The following is a 14353-nucleotide window of genomic DNA, read 5'->3' as shown; positions in this document are numbered from 1 at the left end:
GCAACACTTCCTATATCTTGTTTACAACTTCCTATGATCACTAATATTCCTAGGAAATTAGAATGCCCCATTTACTGGTGAGCTATTTTTAGAACAGCCCTGCAGACTACTTGTGATCCTTGGATTATACTTTGAACATACCAAGATTTTATATTTACTTGTTCAAGTACAAAAACTTTAAACCAACCGAAATTGTTTAAAATGCTTTTTTTTTTATACACTGGATGGTAAAACAAGAGACTAAAAAAGTATTTAGCTACTTTATTTTACAACTATTACACAGACAAGAGGATTTAAGCATTTTGCATCTGCGCTGCCATCATCCTCTCTTTTTGCTTCATGAGGCATTTTCTGCCGCTGGCATACGCACCCAGGTCGCCATCTGGGCCAAGAAGAAAACAATGACAGCCAAGGTCAAAAGTCTAATTGTAGTTGAGTGAAGCAATGAAGTGCAGAACTTACAGCGTAACTGGTAATTCTTGGTAACCTCATTGAACTGCTCTATCTCTTTAGAACAGTTCTGCTGGAAGCTGAAGCCTTCTCTCTGCTGGCAGGCCCGCATACGCTCCTGGACCACCTTCACGATCTCCTGGTCCACTTTGCTGAGGTAGAAAAACAATGATACAACTTTTGCATTGCATCTCATTAGCTTGTGCAAGTGTACCAGATGAAGTTTACAGTTGGTGTCCATTTTAGTGAATGCATGAAATCCTCTCACTAGTCTCTCCTCCACTGCATCTCAGCCTCGTAGTAGCACAGGTAGTCGCCGTGTTGGCACTGGGTCAGGTCGGGAACGCGGCGGAACTTCTGGTGGTAGTAGACGGACTTGTTTTTAGCCTGAATGCTGTCGACAACCTCTAGAAAGTGAAGAAAGCACATTTATAAAATGCATATATATATATATATATATAAATGTTTGAAACAAGGGAGGCCGTGTAGATGATAGTTTGATGCTAGCTCAGCGAACAAAACGCACAAGGGCTGTGTTGGGGATCATTCACTCATACAGTATACAGTAAAATTGTAATTTGTGTCATAGTTAACAATGTGCGTTTAATCGATAGTTGGTCGTTAGGCGTGTTGTTTGTTGTGCTAGCTGTGTTAGCTTGGGTTACCTCGAAATGTGGTGACAGGCAAGTCCACGGAGTAATAGAAGAGCTTGGAAACAATCACGGCTGGGTTTGGCAAAGCAGTCTGTTTGTTCACAGCCGGAGTCTGCCGAGGAGGCTCCGGATAGGCGTCCTTGTCAAAGTCGGACGGCATTTTGCCTTATTTCAATCAATGCAGGGGAAATCCTACAATTCGACCTCGACACTTCGCCTCTCGATGTGGCGCATGCGCACAGGCGACGGTTTAATGGCGAACTGGAGGTCAGCGAAAACTAGGATTTTATTTTTATGAAAACGTTTCACCTGAAGATACGATAGCCTTTTAAAAGCATTATGTCTGGACAATTGTATTATGTAGAATTCAGAAGACTATTCTCTACTAAACAAAAAGGTCGAAGAATAAAGGTCGGAGTTGAAAGTGCTATATTTTGAGCAACCAGCAGATGTCTCCAAAGAAGCTAAAAAAAAATCTATATTCATTCATTCATCTTGCGTTCCGTGTATCCTCACTAGGGTCGTATATCGATCTTAAAACGTGTATGAGGAGACCTCGGTTGCGCCAATCTCGACATACGGCGTTCCGAGGTTACGAAGGACGAGGCGCTAATACCCGTAGTGGGTTAAACCCTACTAAAGAGACACAGTCCTTCTACTAGTGCACCCGGGTCGTTCTACTAGTACTCTATATGAATTTAAGCTATTATTATAACTACATTTCTGCAAAATAAAATGTTACATTTGCGTGGTCTAAACCAAAAATAGACATAATTTCGTAGTCTAATAACAAAGCCAATTCTTGCTCAAATTAAGTCAAATTGTAATGCTTTGCGAAAAGTAATGTTCAAATTATGTTTAAGTTCAACGTTAAGTGAATGTTGTTTTTTAGAGTTAAAGGAAGGAAAAAAGGAAAATTTGTCGTGTCACGGGCAATATGCACATTGACCAATTTTTTTTCAATTTGGGGAAATTCTTTATCAAATCTCTACACATTTCAAGGTGTTGTTGGAATTTTGATAAAAACATTTTTTCATTTTCAAATTCAACTTTGTTTGCCTTGGACATGCAGTTGCTCTGATAGTCATATTTCAAATGATGAATGATTTTTGGAACTATTTTGGTGACATCCACTTATCTGGAATTGGTCATTTGTTGTCACCTTAATTTGAAAAATCAAATCAATTTCGTTGGCTCTCCTGGATATAATTATGAAGTTTGAAATGAGGTGATGAACTTGGCTCCCTGACAATGAAAGCTTTCCCTCTCTCCACTCCATTCTGGGTTAAACCGTTCCTCGCCGCTAGTTTTTGCATCAGCTTAAACTTGTGAGCGCCCCCTCCTTCCGTCTTATTCACTTTGGCAAAGAGTGCTTTGTTTGAAAGCGAACACGACTCCTCGGTGGGGCCAAACACCAAATTAGAGCCTCACACTGTGTGCCTTCCTACGTCAGGTTGTTCTTGCTAGCCCGCGCCTGATCAGCGTCTGCAGACATGGTCAGTGGTCTTTGTGTGGTGCTTTTATTCTACTTGAATGAAACCTCTACATGCCTGTTTTAGGATTTTTGTACAATGACTGAATTGTACATTAACGTGTGTTGCCTGTGGGTTACGACCTCTCTCCTCTAGTCACATCGCAAATTCCACGCTCCACGCCACGGACACTTGGGCTTTCTCCCTCGCAAGCGTAGCAAGAAGCACAGGGGCAGAGTGCGCACGTGGCCTAAAGATGACCCCGGCAAACCCGTGCACCTCACGGCCTTCCTGGGGTACAAGGCTGGCATGACCCACACCCTCAGAGAGGTGCACCGCGTTGGTCTCAGTATGTACATTATGCACGGTGGAGCATGTGGAAATTCCTTTCGGAAAAGCAATTCGGTTCAGATATTGTGTTGATTATTATACAAAAATACTATCGTGTTTGTGCACCTCTTTGAAATATACTGTACTTACTTGCCTTCCTACCTAGCTGTGCACCACCAATCCACCTACCTACCTACAGTAAGTCCCACTAAATGACCACCTACAGTGGATATAAAAAGTGCAGACCTGGTGCAAATGTCAGGAAACCCTCCGTGAACAGCTGAACTACCTACCTACACACCTAACATCCCATCCAGCCTGACCTGCCTATAGTTACCTATAGTTATAGTTACCTACCTAACCACCCACCCACTCAACTACCTACTTATTGACCTTATTATGTATCTACTCACCCATCCTACTTACAGGGGTAACCGTTTCTCTAAATCAGAAGGCTTGATGCGCATCCGTAGTCCAATAACGGCTCACAGATTTCAGATTCACTGTCCTTGATTTGTCAACTAACAAAACAATATAAAAAAAATATAGGGTTCAAAAGAATGGAGACTGTGGCCGACTCGGCTCCAGGTCAAGACAGGGGGGCCCGCCTCATTGTGCCCCTCCTTATATGGTCTCCTTCCATCAGCGATCGTGTCCCCTGGCGATGTCATCACCTCCTCTGTGATTTGAGTTCTCAGCTGCTAAATAACAATTTTTACCGGAATACAGTTTAAAAGAAAAAAAAGAATCCAAATGTACTAAAAAGTTCAATACGATTGATTTGGGCAGTGATTCTTTCACGTGCCACGAGAGGGAGCCCATGTACCACGAGTGGGACTAGTACCACACCGTGAGAATCACCGTTCTACTTCCTCCACAGAGCAAACGAAGCGCGAACAGGTGGAGGCGGTCACCATCATTGAGACCCCCCCGCTCATTGTGGTGGGTGTGGTGGGCTACATCCGCACCGTGCGAGGTCTGCGCGCCCTCAAGACCATCTTTGCTGAGCATCTCAGTGATGAGTGCAAGCGCAGATTCTACAAAAACTGGTAAGTGTGTGATGCGAACACTACAAAATGAGGTAGACTGCCACAGCTCTGTGCACGTTTCTATTTATTGCAGGCACAAGAGCAAGAAGAAGGCCTTCACTAAATACAGTCAAAAGTGGCAAGATGAGGCAGGAAAGAAAGAGCTGGACAAGGATTTTACTCGGATGAAAAAATATTCTTCAGTTATTCGGGTTATTGTTCACTCTCAGGTAAGACAGTGTTTCCATTTTGATGAGAACCTCTTCAAAAGCAACGTCTAGCTTTCACTGTGGCAAAAGGGCAACATCCACCTGACCACACGCAACAGAAAGATTCGATTTCACCTCTCGCAGCTGCTTTGTGCAAAACAAGCGTGGCTGTCGGGAGCGGGTGCTGTTTCAAATGACAGTTTAAAAATAACATTTTCAAGCACAACGCCCTCGACTTTGCCAGGGGAAAACCTTCATTTTGGCAGCGACCAAGACCACTTATAAGAGTGTGCGAAAGCTTCAACTCGGTAACACGATCAATACGCACTGATGTGATCTCACGTTCTTATCGCGGAGCGCTCAAACGTGTGTGTGTGTGTGTGTGTGTGTGTGTAAGACACACTTTTAGCGCTAAAAATGTGTCTTACTTCTTACTACGGGGTTCTACATTGGACTTCTTTGGTCTTTACTCATTTTCAGATGCGATTGCTGCCCATAAAGCAGAAGAAGGCGCACATCTTGGAGGTGCAGTTAAACGGGGGGAGCATTTTGGAAAAGGTGGATTGGGCAAAGGAGCGTCTGGAGCGAGCTGTTCCCGTGTCCGCTGTTTTCCACCAGGATGAGTTGATTGATGTCATCGGGGTCAGCAAGGGTCATGGCTTCAAAGGTTAGTTGCAAGTTGTCCAGAAAGTCATATATATTATTTAATCATAATGTCACACATACTTCCAGGTGGCAGCATCTTTACCCATCTGATCTCTGATGACAAACCTTCTTATTATGTCATCGTTCGACGATGGCAGAGCAATTGAATGAATGACTTTGGCCTTCGTCACTACTGCTCTACTTTGAATGTGTGACGTTTCAGTCGAGAGGAAGATGTCATGTGAGGTAAATTGCTTGGAAGGTAGACGAAACGCGAGCCGTGATTTACATTTCAGCAGGTGAGCGGATTCCAAAATTCAGAGTTGACATGATCATTCACTCATTCACTGCGGTGGACATTATATTCGTCAACTGGAATCCAACCGTGTACTGCCACCGCCGAATATTTTCGTCAAGTACATTTTTCATTGGATAGGTGTGGAAGAGGGTCATATATATATATATATATATATATATATATATATATATATATATATATATTAAAAGGGGAATAAATAGAGCAAAAACTACAAATAAAGGCCCAAAAACAACAATTGGAACCATATTCTTCTCAGCGTAGAGGACAATGCTTGGTGTAAGGCGCCTTTGGTAGCCCACTTCCAAATAACAATCTGCTGCAACCTGTGGGTGAGGAGGCCCTAAAGCCCAACAGTTTTAGGGCGGCTGTGGCTCAGTTGGTAGCGCGTCCACTGACCTGAGGGTAAGATCCCGGCTCCGACCGTCTCCTTGGGCAAGACACTGAACCCTAAATTGCCTCCAGGTTGGCATTGTAAATGAGAACCTGTTCTTAATTGGCTTTCCTGGTTCAACAACGGAAATGAATTCAAATTATTTTGAAGGACGTGGAAGTGTACAAGTTTTTGCTATCGTTTTCAGTTCCGGTCATCGGTATTATGTGTGTAAGGAATATTCATGAGCAGGACTCCGACTATCGAATATTTTTAGAATTGCGTATTCTACCGATTATCCTATCGATGACTTGGGGCTCACTGGCGTTCTGCCACCCGGATGTAGCCTGGCACCTATTGTTTATGAAAAGTTCTACAGGTGCACTCATTGGTCACGTGCTGATAGGTGTGACAAGCCGCTGGCACACAAAGAAGCTCCCCAGGAAGACCCACAAGGGTCTGCGGAAGGTGGCGTGCATCGGCGCGTGGCATCCGGCTCAAGTGGGATTCAGCATCGCGCGGGCCGGACAGAAGGGTTTTCACCACCGGACTGAGATCAACAAGAAGGTGACCTGCGGTGTAGCGAATACGCCAATGTATTATTGCCTTGCAACTAACTGCTGCTCTTCTCAGATCTATCGAATCGGTCGGGGGCTTCACATCCAGGATGGAAAGGTCGTCCGGAATAACGCCTCCACCGATTATGACATCAGCCAGAAGACCATCACACCCATGGTATTTCCATTTGGAGGCTGTAGAGCAGGGCTGCCTAGCACATTTGACCGCACGAGTTTTAATTCGTTCCGTGACCATTCTTTGAACTGAAAACACTCGTATCTCAAATCATCTTTCCCCATTGAAACAAATGAAAATGCCATTAATCCGTTCCAGGCAACCCCAAAAACCCAACCCATCCATCCATTTTCTGTACCGCTTTTCCTCACGCGGGTCGCAAGCGTGCTGGAGCCTAACCCAGCTATCTTCGGGCGAGAGGCGGGGTACACCCTCAACCGGTCGCCAGCCAATCGCAGGGCACATATAAACAAACAACCATTGGCACTCACATTCACACCGACGGGCAATTTAGAGTCTTCAGTTAACCGACCACGCATGTTTTTGGGATGTGGGAGGTAACCGGAGTCCCCGGAGAAAACCCACGCAGGAACGGGTGAGAACACTCCAACTCCACACAGCCGGCCGGGGCCGGCATTTGAACCCGGTCCTCAGAACTGTGATGCAGATGTGCTAACCAGTCGTCCAGTGTTATATACTTCGTAAAAACAATTAAACAAAATGGAATTCAAGTTTTGGCCCTATTTCTTGCTTCAATTCAATGGATGTTGTGCTCCTCTTTCTGGTGTGCACGCCTTGGCAGTGTAATACATGCAGATACACGGTCACAACTCCTCAGTAAGCTGCAGTAATATTCATTGTTATTTGCACATCATAAATAATATATCTTACATGTCTTAATATATCCGCTGCATTCGCAACTGCTCTTGCATTTGATTGTCATTATACATCCTAATATTTGTCGAGGCTTAAATTTTCCCCACCGTCAATGCTGTCGTGTCCTAATTTCCGCCGCAGGGAGGCTTCCCGCACTACGGCGACGTGAAGAATGATTTTGTCATGGTGAAAGGTTGCGTAGTCGGCGCCAAAAAACGTGCCCTCACCCTCCGGAAGGTAAGTCTGACCGGACCTTTTTTAAACGGAGCTTCATCACATGGAAAATTCACAGGCATCTTCCCGCTTTCCGCAAGTCTTTGCTGGTGCACACGTCTCGCAAATCGTTGGAAGCCATCGAGCTCAAGTTCATTGACACCACGTCCAAGTTTGGTCACGGTCGCTTCCAGACCGCGCAGGAGAAAAGCGCTTTTATGGTCACTGACTTCCTTCTTCTCGATTACACAACCGTGTTTGGATTTCTTCAATGGTTCTGCTGACCTCTGACCCGTGACTTACCTGCAGGGCCCACGAAAGATGGATGCCTTCAAGACTGTGCCGGAGCCTCAACCAGAAGAGATCTAAAAATTTGGAGTATTTGAACCAAAATGAAGCTTGCAGTTTTTCAGAAGGAAGGTGAAATGTATCATTACAAATAAAGGGTTTGAACACGTTTTGATTTAATCCACAGGAGACGCTTATGACATCAGCAACATTTTTATTTTGGGCATAGAAGACTAAGTGCTTGCAAAATTTGTCATTTTCGCATTAAGCGGACTAGAATAAACAGTAAACATGTACTTGAATACAGAGTTGAAATTTCATTCTCCTTCCATACATTTTCCATTGCGCTAATCTTGGTTCAACATCGGTGCTTGACACCAATATGCCACCAGGTGGCACCAAAGCTTGAGTGTATAGAAAGGCGCCTCGGATGCATTACACCAATGCCGTCACCAACATTACAATACGGTGTTGATCGAAACACTTTTATTTTATTTCAAAAAAAAAGAACATTTGATATTATTTAATATTTTGCAGTTTGAACATCAACACTGCATTTGAATATAGAGAAATGAAAAAAATGTATTCCACATAAAAATGAAAACTAAATAAATGTTCAATAACAACAAGTTTGTATTAAATAGGCAAATGTCTCTAACTCAAAAGTTAAATACAACTGAACGGAAGCTATGGTGGTTCTTTTGACTATCACACTTTGAGACTCATTGGTTTAAAAGGATTATAATAAACCAATTTCCCCCCCTTGATCATTTTTCTTCATTTTCTCAAAACGCAAAACTTCCTGTCTGCAGAATGTTCTGATTGTCAGATTTCACTTTGATGATGAGAACAGGGAAGATGCTCATTTTCAGTCTGCCTGCAAATTTGTGACCATCGTGAGCCCAAAGTCCCCTGACAAAACCTCCAATCGGCTTCGGTGGGAACATTTTGACACGTCACAGCGGCTGTCTGCATCAGATGCGTTTTCAGATTGGACGCCTGGCGAAGACGCGATTGCCTGGCGATCGTGAAAAATGAATAATACGAAGAGAATCGACCAGAAGTGGAGTCGAATGACGGCAAAACGCTCTCAAGATTTGTCATGAATTTGCTTTATCACTTGTGTGGAAGTTGAAAAATGAGCATGAATTACTACATCTAGTTTGAAAGAGTTGAGAATATTCAACTGGTTCGCTTCTTTTTTACATGTTTTTAGAATGTTACTTCAAACATTGCTGGGGGTTTGCCCATGTCATTTCCGGTTTTATTTTGAAAGTGGTTTGGTTTTAGGCCGGCCCGGAAGTTGTCGCGTACGCTTTGTTTCTCGCGTGTTGTACTTCTGAGCCAACACCGGTGGAAATGTCGTTCTGTTCCTTCTACGGTCGGGAGGTTTATAAAGACCATTTCACACCAGGTAACGTTACCGCTGACGACGCTTTACTTGGTGTTGTTTCTTAATCGGTTGTCATTTAATGGGCTTAACGTTCGACGTCAACGGTAGCTTGCTAGCTGGCTAGCCGGCTAGCCGGCTAGCCAAGCAGCAGCTTTTTTTCAAGTGTCTTTTTGTAAATATGTCGACTGCTGTGTAGTCAAATACAATCTTTCGGAGACATAACAACAAAAGTTGTCATTCCCTATTGGTGTTATTCAGGTGCTCACCATGTTGACTTTTCATTTGTACAGCAAAACTAAAAGCTTTCCACTTCATCCAATCCTAATGGGGGAATCTAAACGCTGTATTGTAACTTAGTGTCAGCGTCATCTCACTCTTCTCTCAACTTCTGTCATCCTTTAGGAATTTACGCATGCGCCAAGTGTGATCACCATCTGTTCTCCAGCCGCTCCAAGTACGAGCATTCGTCTCCCTGGCCGGCCTTCACGGAGACCGTCCGCCAAGACAGCGTGGCCAAACGCCAGGAGAGCCCTGGAGCCTTCAAGGTACAATCGCAAGAAAACCGCCATTTGTCTGTTAGAAAGCATTGATGGAATTTTGTCTTTGACTCTAGGTGTTGTGTGGCATGTGTGGAAATGGCCTCGGCCACGAGTTTGTCAACGACGGGCCTGCTAAAGGCTTGTCTCGTTTTTGAATATTCAGCAGCTCACTAAAGTTCATCCCTAAAGGTACAGTAGTAATAGAATCTGGAATTCCCTCTGAATGTTGAGAATTGCTGTCGCCGAGCGTAAATGTCAAAGAACTAAATGAACTGAGAACAATTGTGAACCCATCACAGCATTTTTCAAGAACTCTCTGGTCTGAACAGCAAAGATGACATAGGCAAAAGTCAATACTTTGCTTTTCTTGGACACGATGACAACATTGCTGTATCATCAATGAGCATTACTTTTTTTAATTGAGTTTAATTTGTTGAGAACTGGTGACGCTTTTGCAATTGTTAAAAAAAAAAAAAAAAAAAATTGGGGGTACGGAATACTTGGCTCAGTAGTCACACAATTTGCTCAACTTGTTCTTCAAAATGATACTTAGGTGCCCAGACTTGCGAGTAAAATTCATTCCATGGCCGTGCTCGGAATTTCTATGTCAAATCGTCTTTCCCCATTGAAATAAATGGAAATGGCATTATTCCGTTCCCGCCACACATTGCGCCTGGGCCACCAAAGGGAAGTGTAATACGGACACGAACGAAGAATTTCACAAGTTACTCGGTAAGCTGCAGTAATATATTTTTTTCGCAGAGGATAAATAATATATGCCTGTATTGTTATATTGTCTGTCTGCATGTGTTGCTGCGGTTTGTGTTCAAGTAATCGTTGCTTAAAGGGTTATAACACTACTGCATGGATGCTAGTTTCATTAACCTGTATGTGGTGTTTTGTATTGTGTGTTAGCAGTAAGCTAGCATACTTTATTAAGGCAAACGTATGTGAAAAGTCCACACGATGCCACCTCATGTTTTTGCTTCTCTTCACAGAAAAGGTTGATGGACAGTAAAGTGAGCGTTGAGGAGGAAGTTCAGCTTGACTTGTAAACATTCGCAGATGTTGATGATGCTCAGTAAGTGCGGACAGCGAATGACGCGCTCTGGGGAAAAAGCCCGACCCGGCAGCACCAGAGTTCTGATGGACCCTGGCCTCACTGGACAGCAACAGTAAAACAAACAAACAAAAAATACTTTTTTTTTGTCATGCAGTAATTGAGACTCAGGAAAGCCTTAGCTAACTTTTGCACTCGTTGAGTTTTTATCTTCTGGAACATCTTAGAAATTCATTGTTACGTTTTCATCCTCAGAATATTAACATGTAAACACAATGTTGGGTCTATTTTTGTCAATCAAGGAAATGTATGATAAAACAGATGTAACATATTTTAATATTTATTAAAATACTATCCATTATCTCGTGATGAAAAGAACCAGTACTTAGCCACTTAACTCCAGCGGCATGTTTAAGGAAACAAATCTAATAAATATATTTGAACGTACCTTTTTGTTCCGACTGAATATTTTGCCATATTGTCAATGGCGTAGCATGAAGCAGTGTCACATTTTCCAGTGAAGTTTAAGTAAAGCACATCAAGTCAACCTTTTACCTTTAACCAATCCATTTAACAGGTCACTCAAGTTCATCCTGGAGGTTAGCCTACGTAATGCATCAGCTGGGTTCTTTGGAGCCGTGGATGGAAGAAGCTGAGTTGCCAGAGTTGTGCTGGTAAAAGCTCGTAAAGGTGTGGATGCAAGATGAGGAGCTCTAGGACATATCTGAGTGGGACTCCGGAGCTCTGGTGCGAAATGTTTCCACACGACGGCGATGGCTTGTATGCGCGTATTTAAGCAACGCGTTTCAGATGGGTAACACTTTTAGCTGAGCCTTTTTGTCTTTGTGGTTGTGTTGAGTTGTTTTTGCCCACATTTAAAGCTGCAGCTGAGTGCGTTGTACAGGTCCCATATAATATAATAACACAAATGCAATTGCACCATTTCATCAGCAGGTGATGCTCTAAAACCTTCTAATCGCCCCCCATCTGAAGTCCCTTCTCAAGGTTTCTTCTTTTCTCCCCAAATGGGGTTTGGAATTTTGGGCAAGATTTTTGGCGTGTTTCTGTGGGTATGTTTGTCCAGAAGAAGATTTGTGAAGTAAGAGGGTGAGACACTGGCCCAGAATCTCGGTTTGATGATGTCTCTCAAGTTCTTCCACGGCAAACTCCTCCAAGCTGGCTTTTATGGAGCTTGTTTAGCTCATGCTGGAACACGAAGGGATCTTCCAGAAACTGCTCTCATAAAGTCGGTTACACGTCAATAAAATTCAGGGGAAACTTAAGCACCATAATTACGTGTCATCGGCCATGTTTGTTTGGTACCTTGATTGAGAGGAGCGTCCTTTTGACTTGCCCTCATGTTGGACGGGTTTAAAAAAAAAAAAAAAAAAAAAGCAATTGCACCATTTCACCAGCAGGTGATTCTATACGATCCTATCCTTTATGCGCCTTTATTCATGTCGACGAGAACCATCTACTGATTACAAACTGAGACTACAAATGCGAGTTAGAAGGCACCAGAATAGCTTGTAGATTGTAATTCTTGGGAAAATACCACTCGCTTGAGTGCGAAGGGTCTGCAAATGTGTTGCTCGTTTGGAATGTCGAAGTATACTCAAATCAAGGAAATGAACAGTCAGTGTCCTGACTGGGAGAAGGCAGCAAAGTAACATCCCCTCCTGTCACACAACATAGACTGCATTTACTGCATCCCATTCCATCCAATGGGTCTGCAAACCTATCCGAGTCAACCAGTAAGTCTTGACTTTTTTTATTTTAATAACATTTTGGTGCTATTTTACACATCGCGTTGGATTTCGGACAAATGTAGTGGAACAAACGACAGTGTAACCTCAAAAGTACAACCGAACTGAGAGCCATCGTCTTGTGTGATGAGAGAGAGAGATCTTGTGAAACTTTAGTTCTGCGAGCTTCTTCCACAAGTTGCGTCGAAAGCCGGCCTCCACACAAGCTCGATTCAACGGACGCTTCGGTGGGTGATATACATTGACGCGAACCGACTTCAGGTGGTCCAGCGTCATAATAGGACACTTAAAGCCTTTGAACAACCTGACGCCAAGATCCGGTGCAGCCCTTCGGGTAGACTTTCACTGGCTTTGAGTGAAGGCTCGGGTCAGGCCGTTCAGTGTTTTCATCAATGGCGGTGGAAGCTAGCAGGAACTTCCGCTACGTGGTTTGTCAAGAACAGATCCTGTTTCGAGAAACTTGCCATGAATAGTAGAAATTACAGTCGGCATGGGCGCAGCATGACGACTATGAAGCTTCTCAAACTGGCGCTGAACTGCAGGCTGAGAGCGAAAAACCTCTTGCCAGGAAGCAATTTTGCCAATCGGCGAGACTTGGGCAAGGAAATGAGATGCTAAGAAAAAGTGCAAAGCTTCAGCTGTCAAATGCTAATGGATTCACGTCAGTCTGATTGATCCCTGTAAGGAAATGGAAAAAAGAAGTGAACACTATGAGGACTTTTGGGACACCCTGTCTATTTATAGCATTATACGTTTCAGTCTGGTCTGTTGAGCGTCGTCACTTGATGGTCTACGCTCGTCCTCTCCGTCTTGCCCTAATTTTGCCCCGGAGCCCCTCGTTTATCCAGTAATACCTTCCTTGCCGCTGATTAGATGTCTCTGTTGTGGTTGCTCTTTAGTGTCGGCACACACAGCTGGCACGCAGACGGCGCGCCGTCCTCGGGGGTGAACAAACCCCGCAGACAAAAATACAAAATTCAACCAGATGTGAGAATGACAGATGGGGAGGGAAAAAGAAGGAGCGGGAGGACGCAATTAACGTGCGCTATCTGCAGCCGAACACGTTTTCCGGCCGGCGTCGGCACGGCAGCCGCGTGGCCGAGAGGAAGCGAACGGCAAACGGGAAGTGCTAATCCTCTGTTGGAAATCACCAGCCAGACTTGGACTGCGGACACACTTGGACTTTGTTTTCTTCCTCCACCGATCACAGCGGCTCATCCTGAATCTGGATCCGTAATTATGTCAAACCGGCGGTGGATTCCGGAAGGCCGAGGGCCGAGCTCGGAGGTCGCCGCTGAGCAACACAGTACGTTTTCATTGGAGCATTTTGAGCCGCTCGCGCCCGCCCGGGCTGCTTATGAGCGGCTGCACCTGCTTGCATTTCCAGTGTACAGTATACTGTCCCGCGCCACTCCAATTGATTTCAACTCAAACTGTCTCGTGGGCTCCGCCAGAGGAAGCCCAACACCTCCTCCTCTGTGAAGACTGTGCTGAAAATGTCCTCCGGATGGGTTTGGCGTAATGAAGAAAAAGATAAATGGGGCTTTTATACAGCGGGATTCTCGCTGTGGATCAAAGGAGATCCCTGGGTGCTCTTGAAAAGTTCTTAGCGTCTCTGTCAGGAGAAAAAAAAGGCCCTTCAAAATGAAATCATTGCAAAAGAAATGCTATTGCTGCTATTTCAGTACCAAGTCAACTGCTATCGTTAAGTGCTAGCTTCCGACAAGCTAGTTGCTATTTTGAATGAATAACCATGGTTTTTTTTTAACATAATGGTGGAAGTCAGAGGCAAGGCGCTCCAACTTCCAAGTTGTTCCGAGTTCTTGGTGTCTTTGTCAGGACAACAATTCTATTCAGTACCAAGTCAACCTCTACTGCTAGCTAGCTGCCGAGTAGCTTGCTGCCGTGTTCATTGAATGTTGAACATTACAGCGGAAGTCAAACGCAATCCGTTCAGTGCCTCTTGTTGACTTCCAAGTACCAATTTCATTAAAACAAAAATTCCCATTGTAAAATGAACCTCTCTCTCTCTCTCTCTCTCTCTCTCTCTCTCCCTACCTACCTACATATATCCATCCATCCATCCATTTTCTTTACTGCTTCTCCTCACGCGGGTCCCGGGCTGCTGAAGCCAATCGCAGCTATCTTCGGGCAGGAGGCGGGGTACAC

At 44.2% G+C, this 14353-nt stretch overlaps 3 protein-coding genes across 4 annotated transcripts; 2 read left to right on the top strand and 1 right to left on the bottom strand.

Moving 5' to 3' along the window:
* Window positions 1-246: 246 nt before the first annotated feature.
* Window positions 247-1354, bottom strand: ndufb10 (NADH:ubiquinone oxidoreductase subunit B10). Its single transcript, XM_061749073.1, has 4 exons — window positions 1116-1354; window positions 719-857; window positions 463-602; window positions 247-382 (listed from the first exon to the last, which is right to left on the bottom strand). Exons 1-4 carry the CDS (start codon window positions 1261-1263, stop codon window positions 294-296), a joined length of 516 nt encoding a protein of 171 aa, XP_061605057.1. The 5' UTR covers window positions 1264-1354; the 3' UTR covers window positions 247-293.
* Window positions 1355-2455: 1101 nt separating this feature from the next.
* On the top strand, window positions 2456-7728 carry LOC133465904 (large ribosomal subunit protein uL3-like). Its single transcript, XM_061749071.1, has 10 exons — window positions 2456-2599; window positions 2732-2924; window positions 3786-3954; window positions 4028-4163; window positions 4623-4809; window positions 5883-6043; window positions 6110-6211; window positions 7067-7162; window positions 7240-7359; window positions 7448-7728. The coding sequence occupies exons 1-10, from the start codon at window positions 2597-2599 to the stop codon at window positions 7505-7507; spliced, it is 1227 nt and encodes a 408-aa protein (XP_061605055.1). The 5' UTR covers window positions 2456-2596; the 3' UTR covers window positions 7508-7728.
* A 958-nt stretch (window positions 7729-8686) lies between these two features.
* On the top strand, window positions 8687-10865 carry LOC133465907 (methionine-R-sulfoxide reductase B1-A-like). 2 transcript variants are annotated; one of them, XR_009784777.1, is made up of 5 exons: window positions 8687-8840; window positions 9222-9364; window positions 9433-9547; window positions 9912-10090; window positions 10357-10865. XR_009784777.1 is itself a non-coding variant. In XM_061749074.1 (4 exons), exons 1-4 carry the CDS (start codon window positions 8786-8788, stop codon window positions 10374-10376), a joined length of 333 nt encoding a protein of 110 aa, XP_061605058.1. In that variant the 5' UTR covers window positions 8687-8785; the 3' UTR covers window positions 10377-10865. The 2 variants fall into 2 exon arrangements, 1 of the variants encoding a protein (XP_061605058.1); XM_061749074.1 differs by lacking the exon at window positions 9912-10090.
* Window positions 10866-14353: the final 3488 nt, after the last annotated feature.

Source organism: Phyllopteryx taeniolatus, chromosome 16 (genome assembly GCF_024500385.1).
Source record: "Phyllopteryx taeniolatus isolate TA_2022b chromosome 16, UOR_Ptae_1.2, whole genome shotgun sequence".
NCBI classification, from domain to species: domain Eukaryota; kingdom Metazoa; phylum Chordata; class Actinopteri; order Syngnathiformes; family Syngnathidae; genus Phyllopteryx; species Phyllopteryx taeniolatus.
This window is presented reverse-complemented; position numbering and strand designations above follow the sequence as displayed.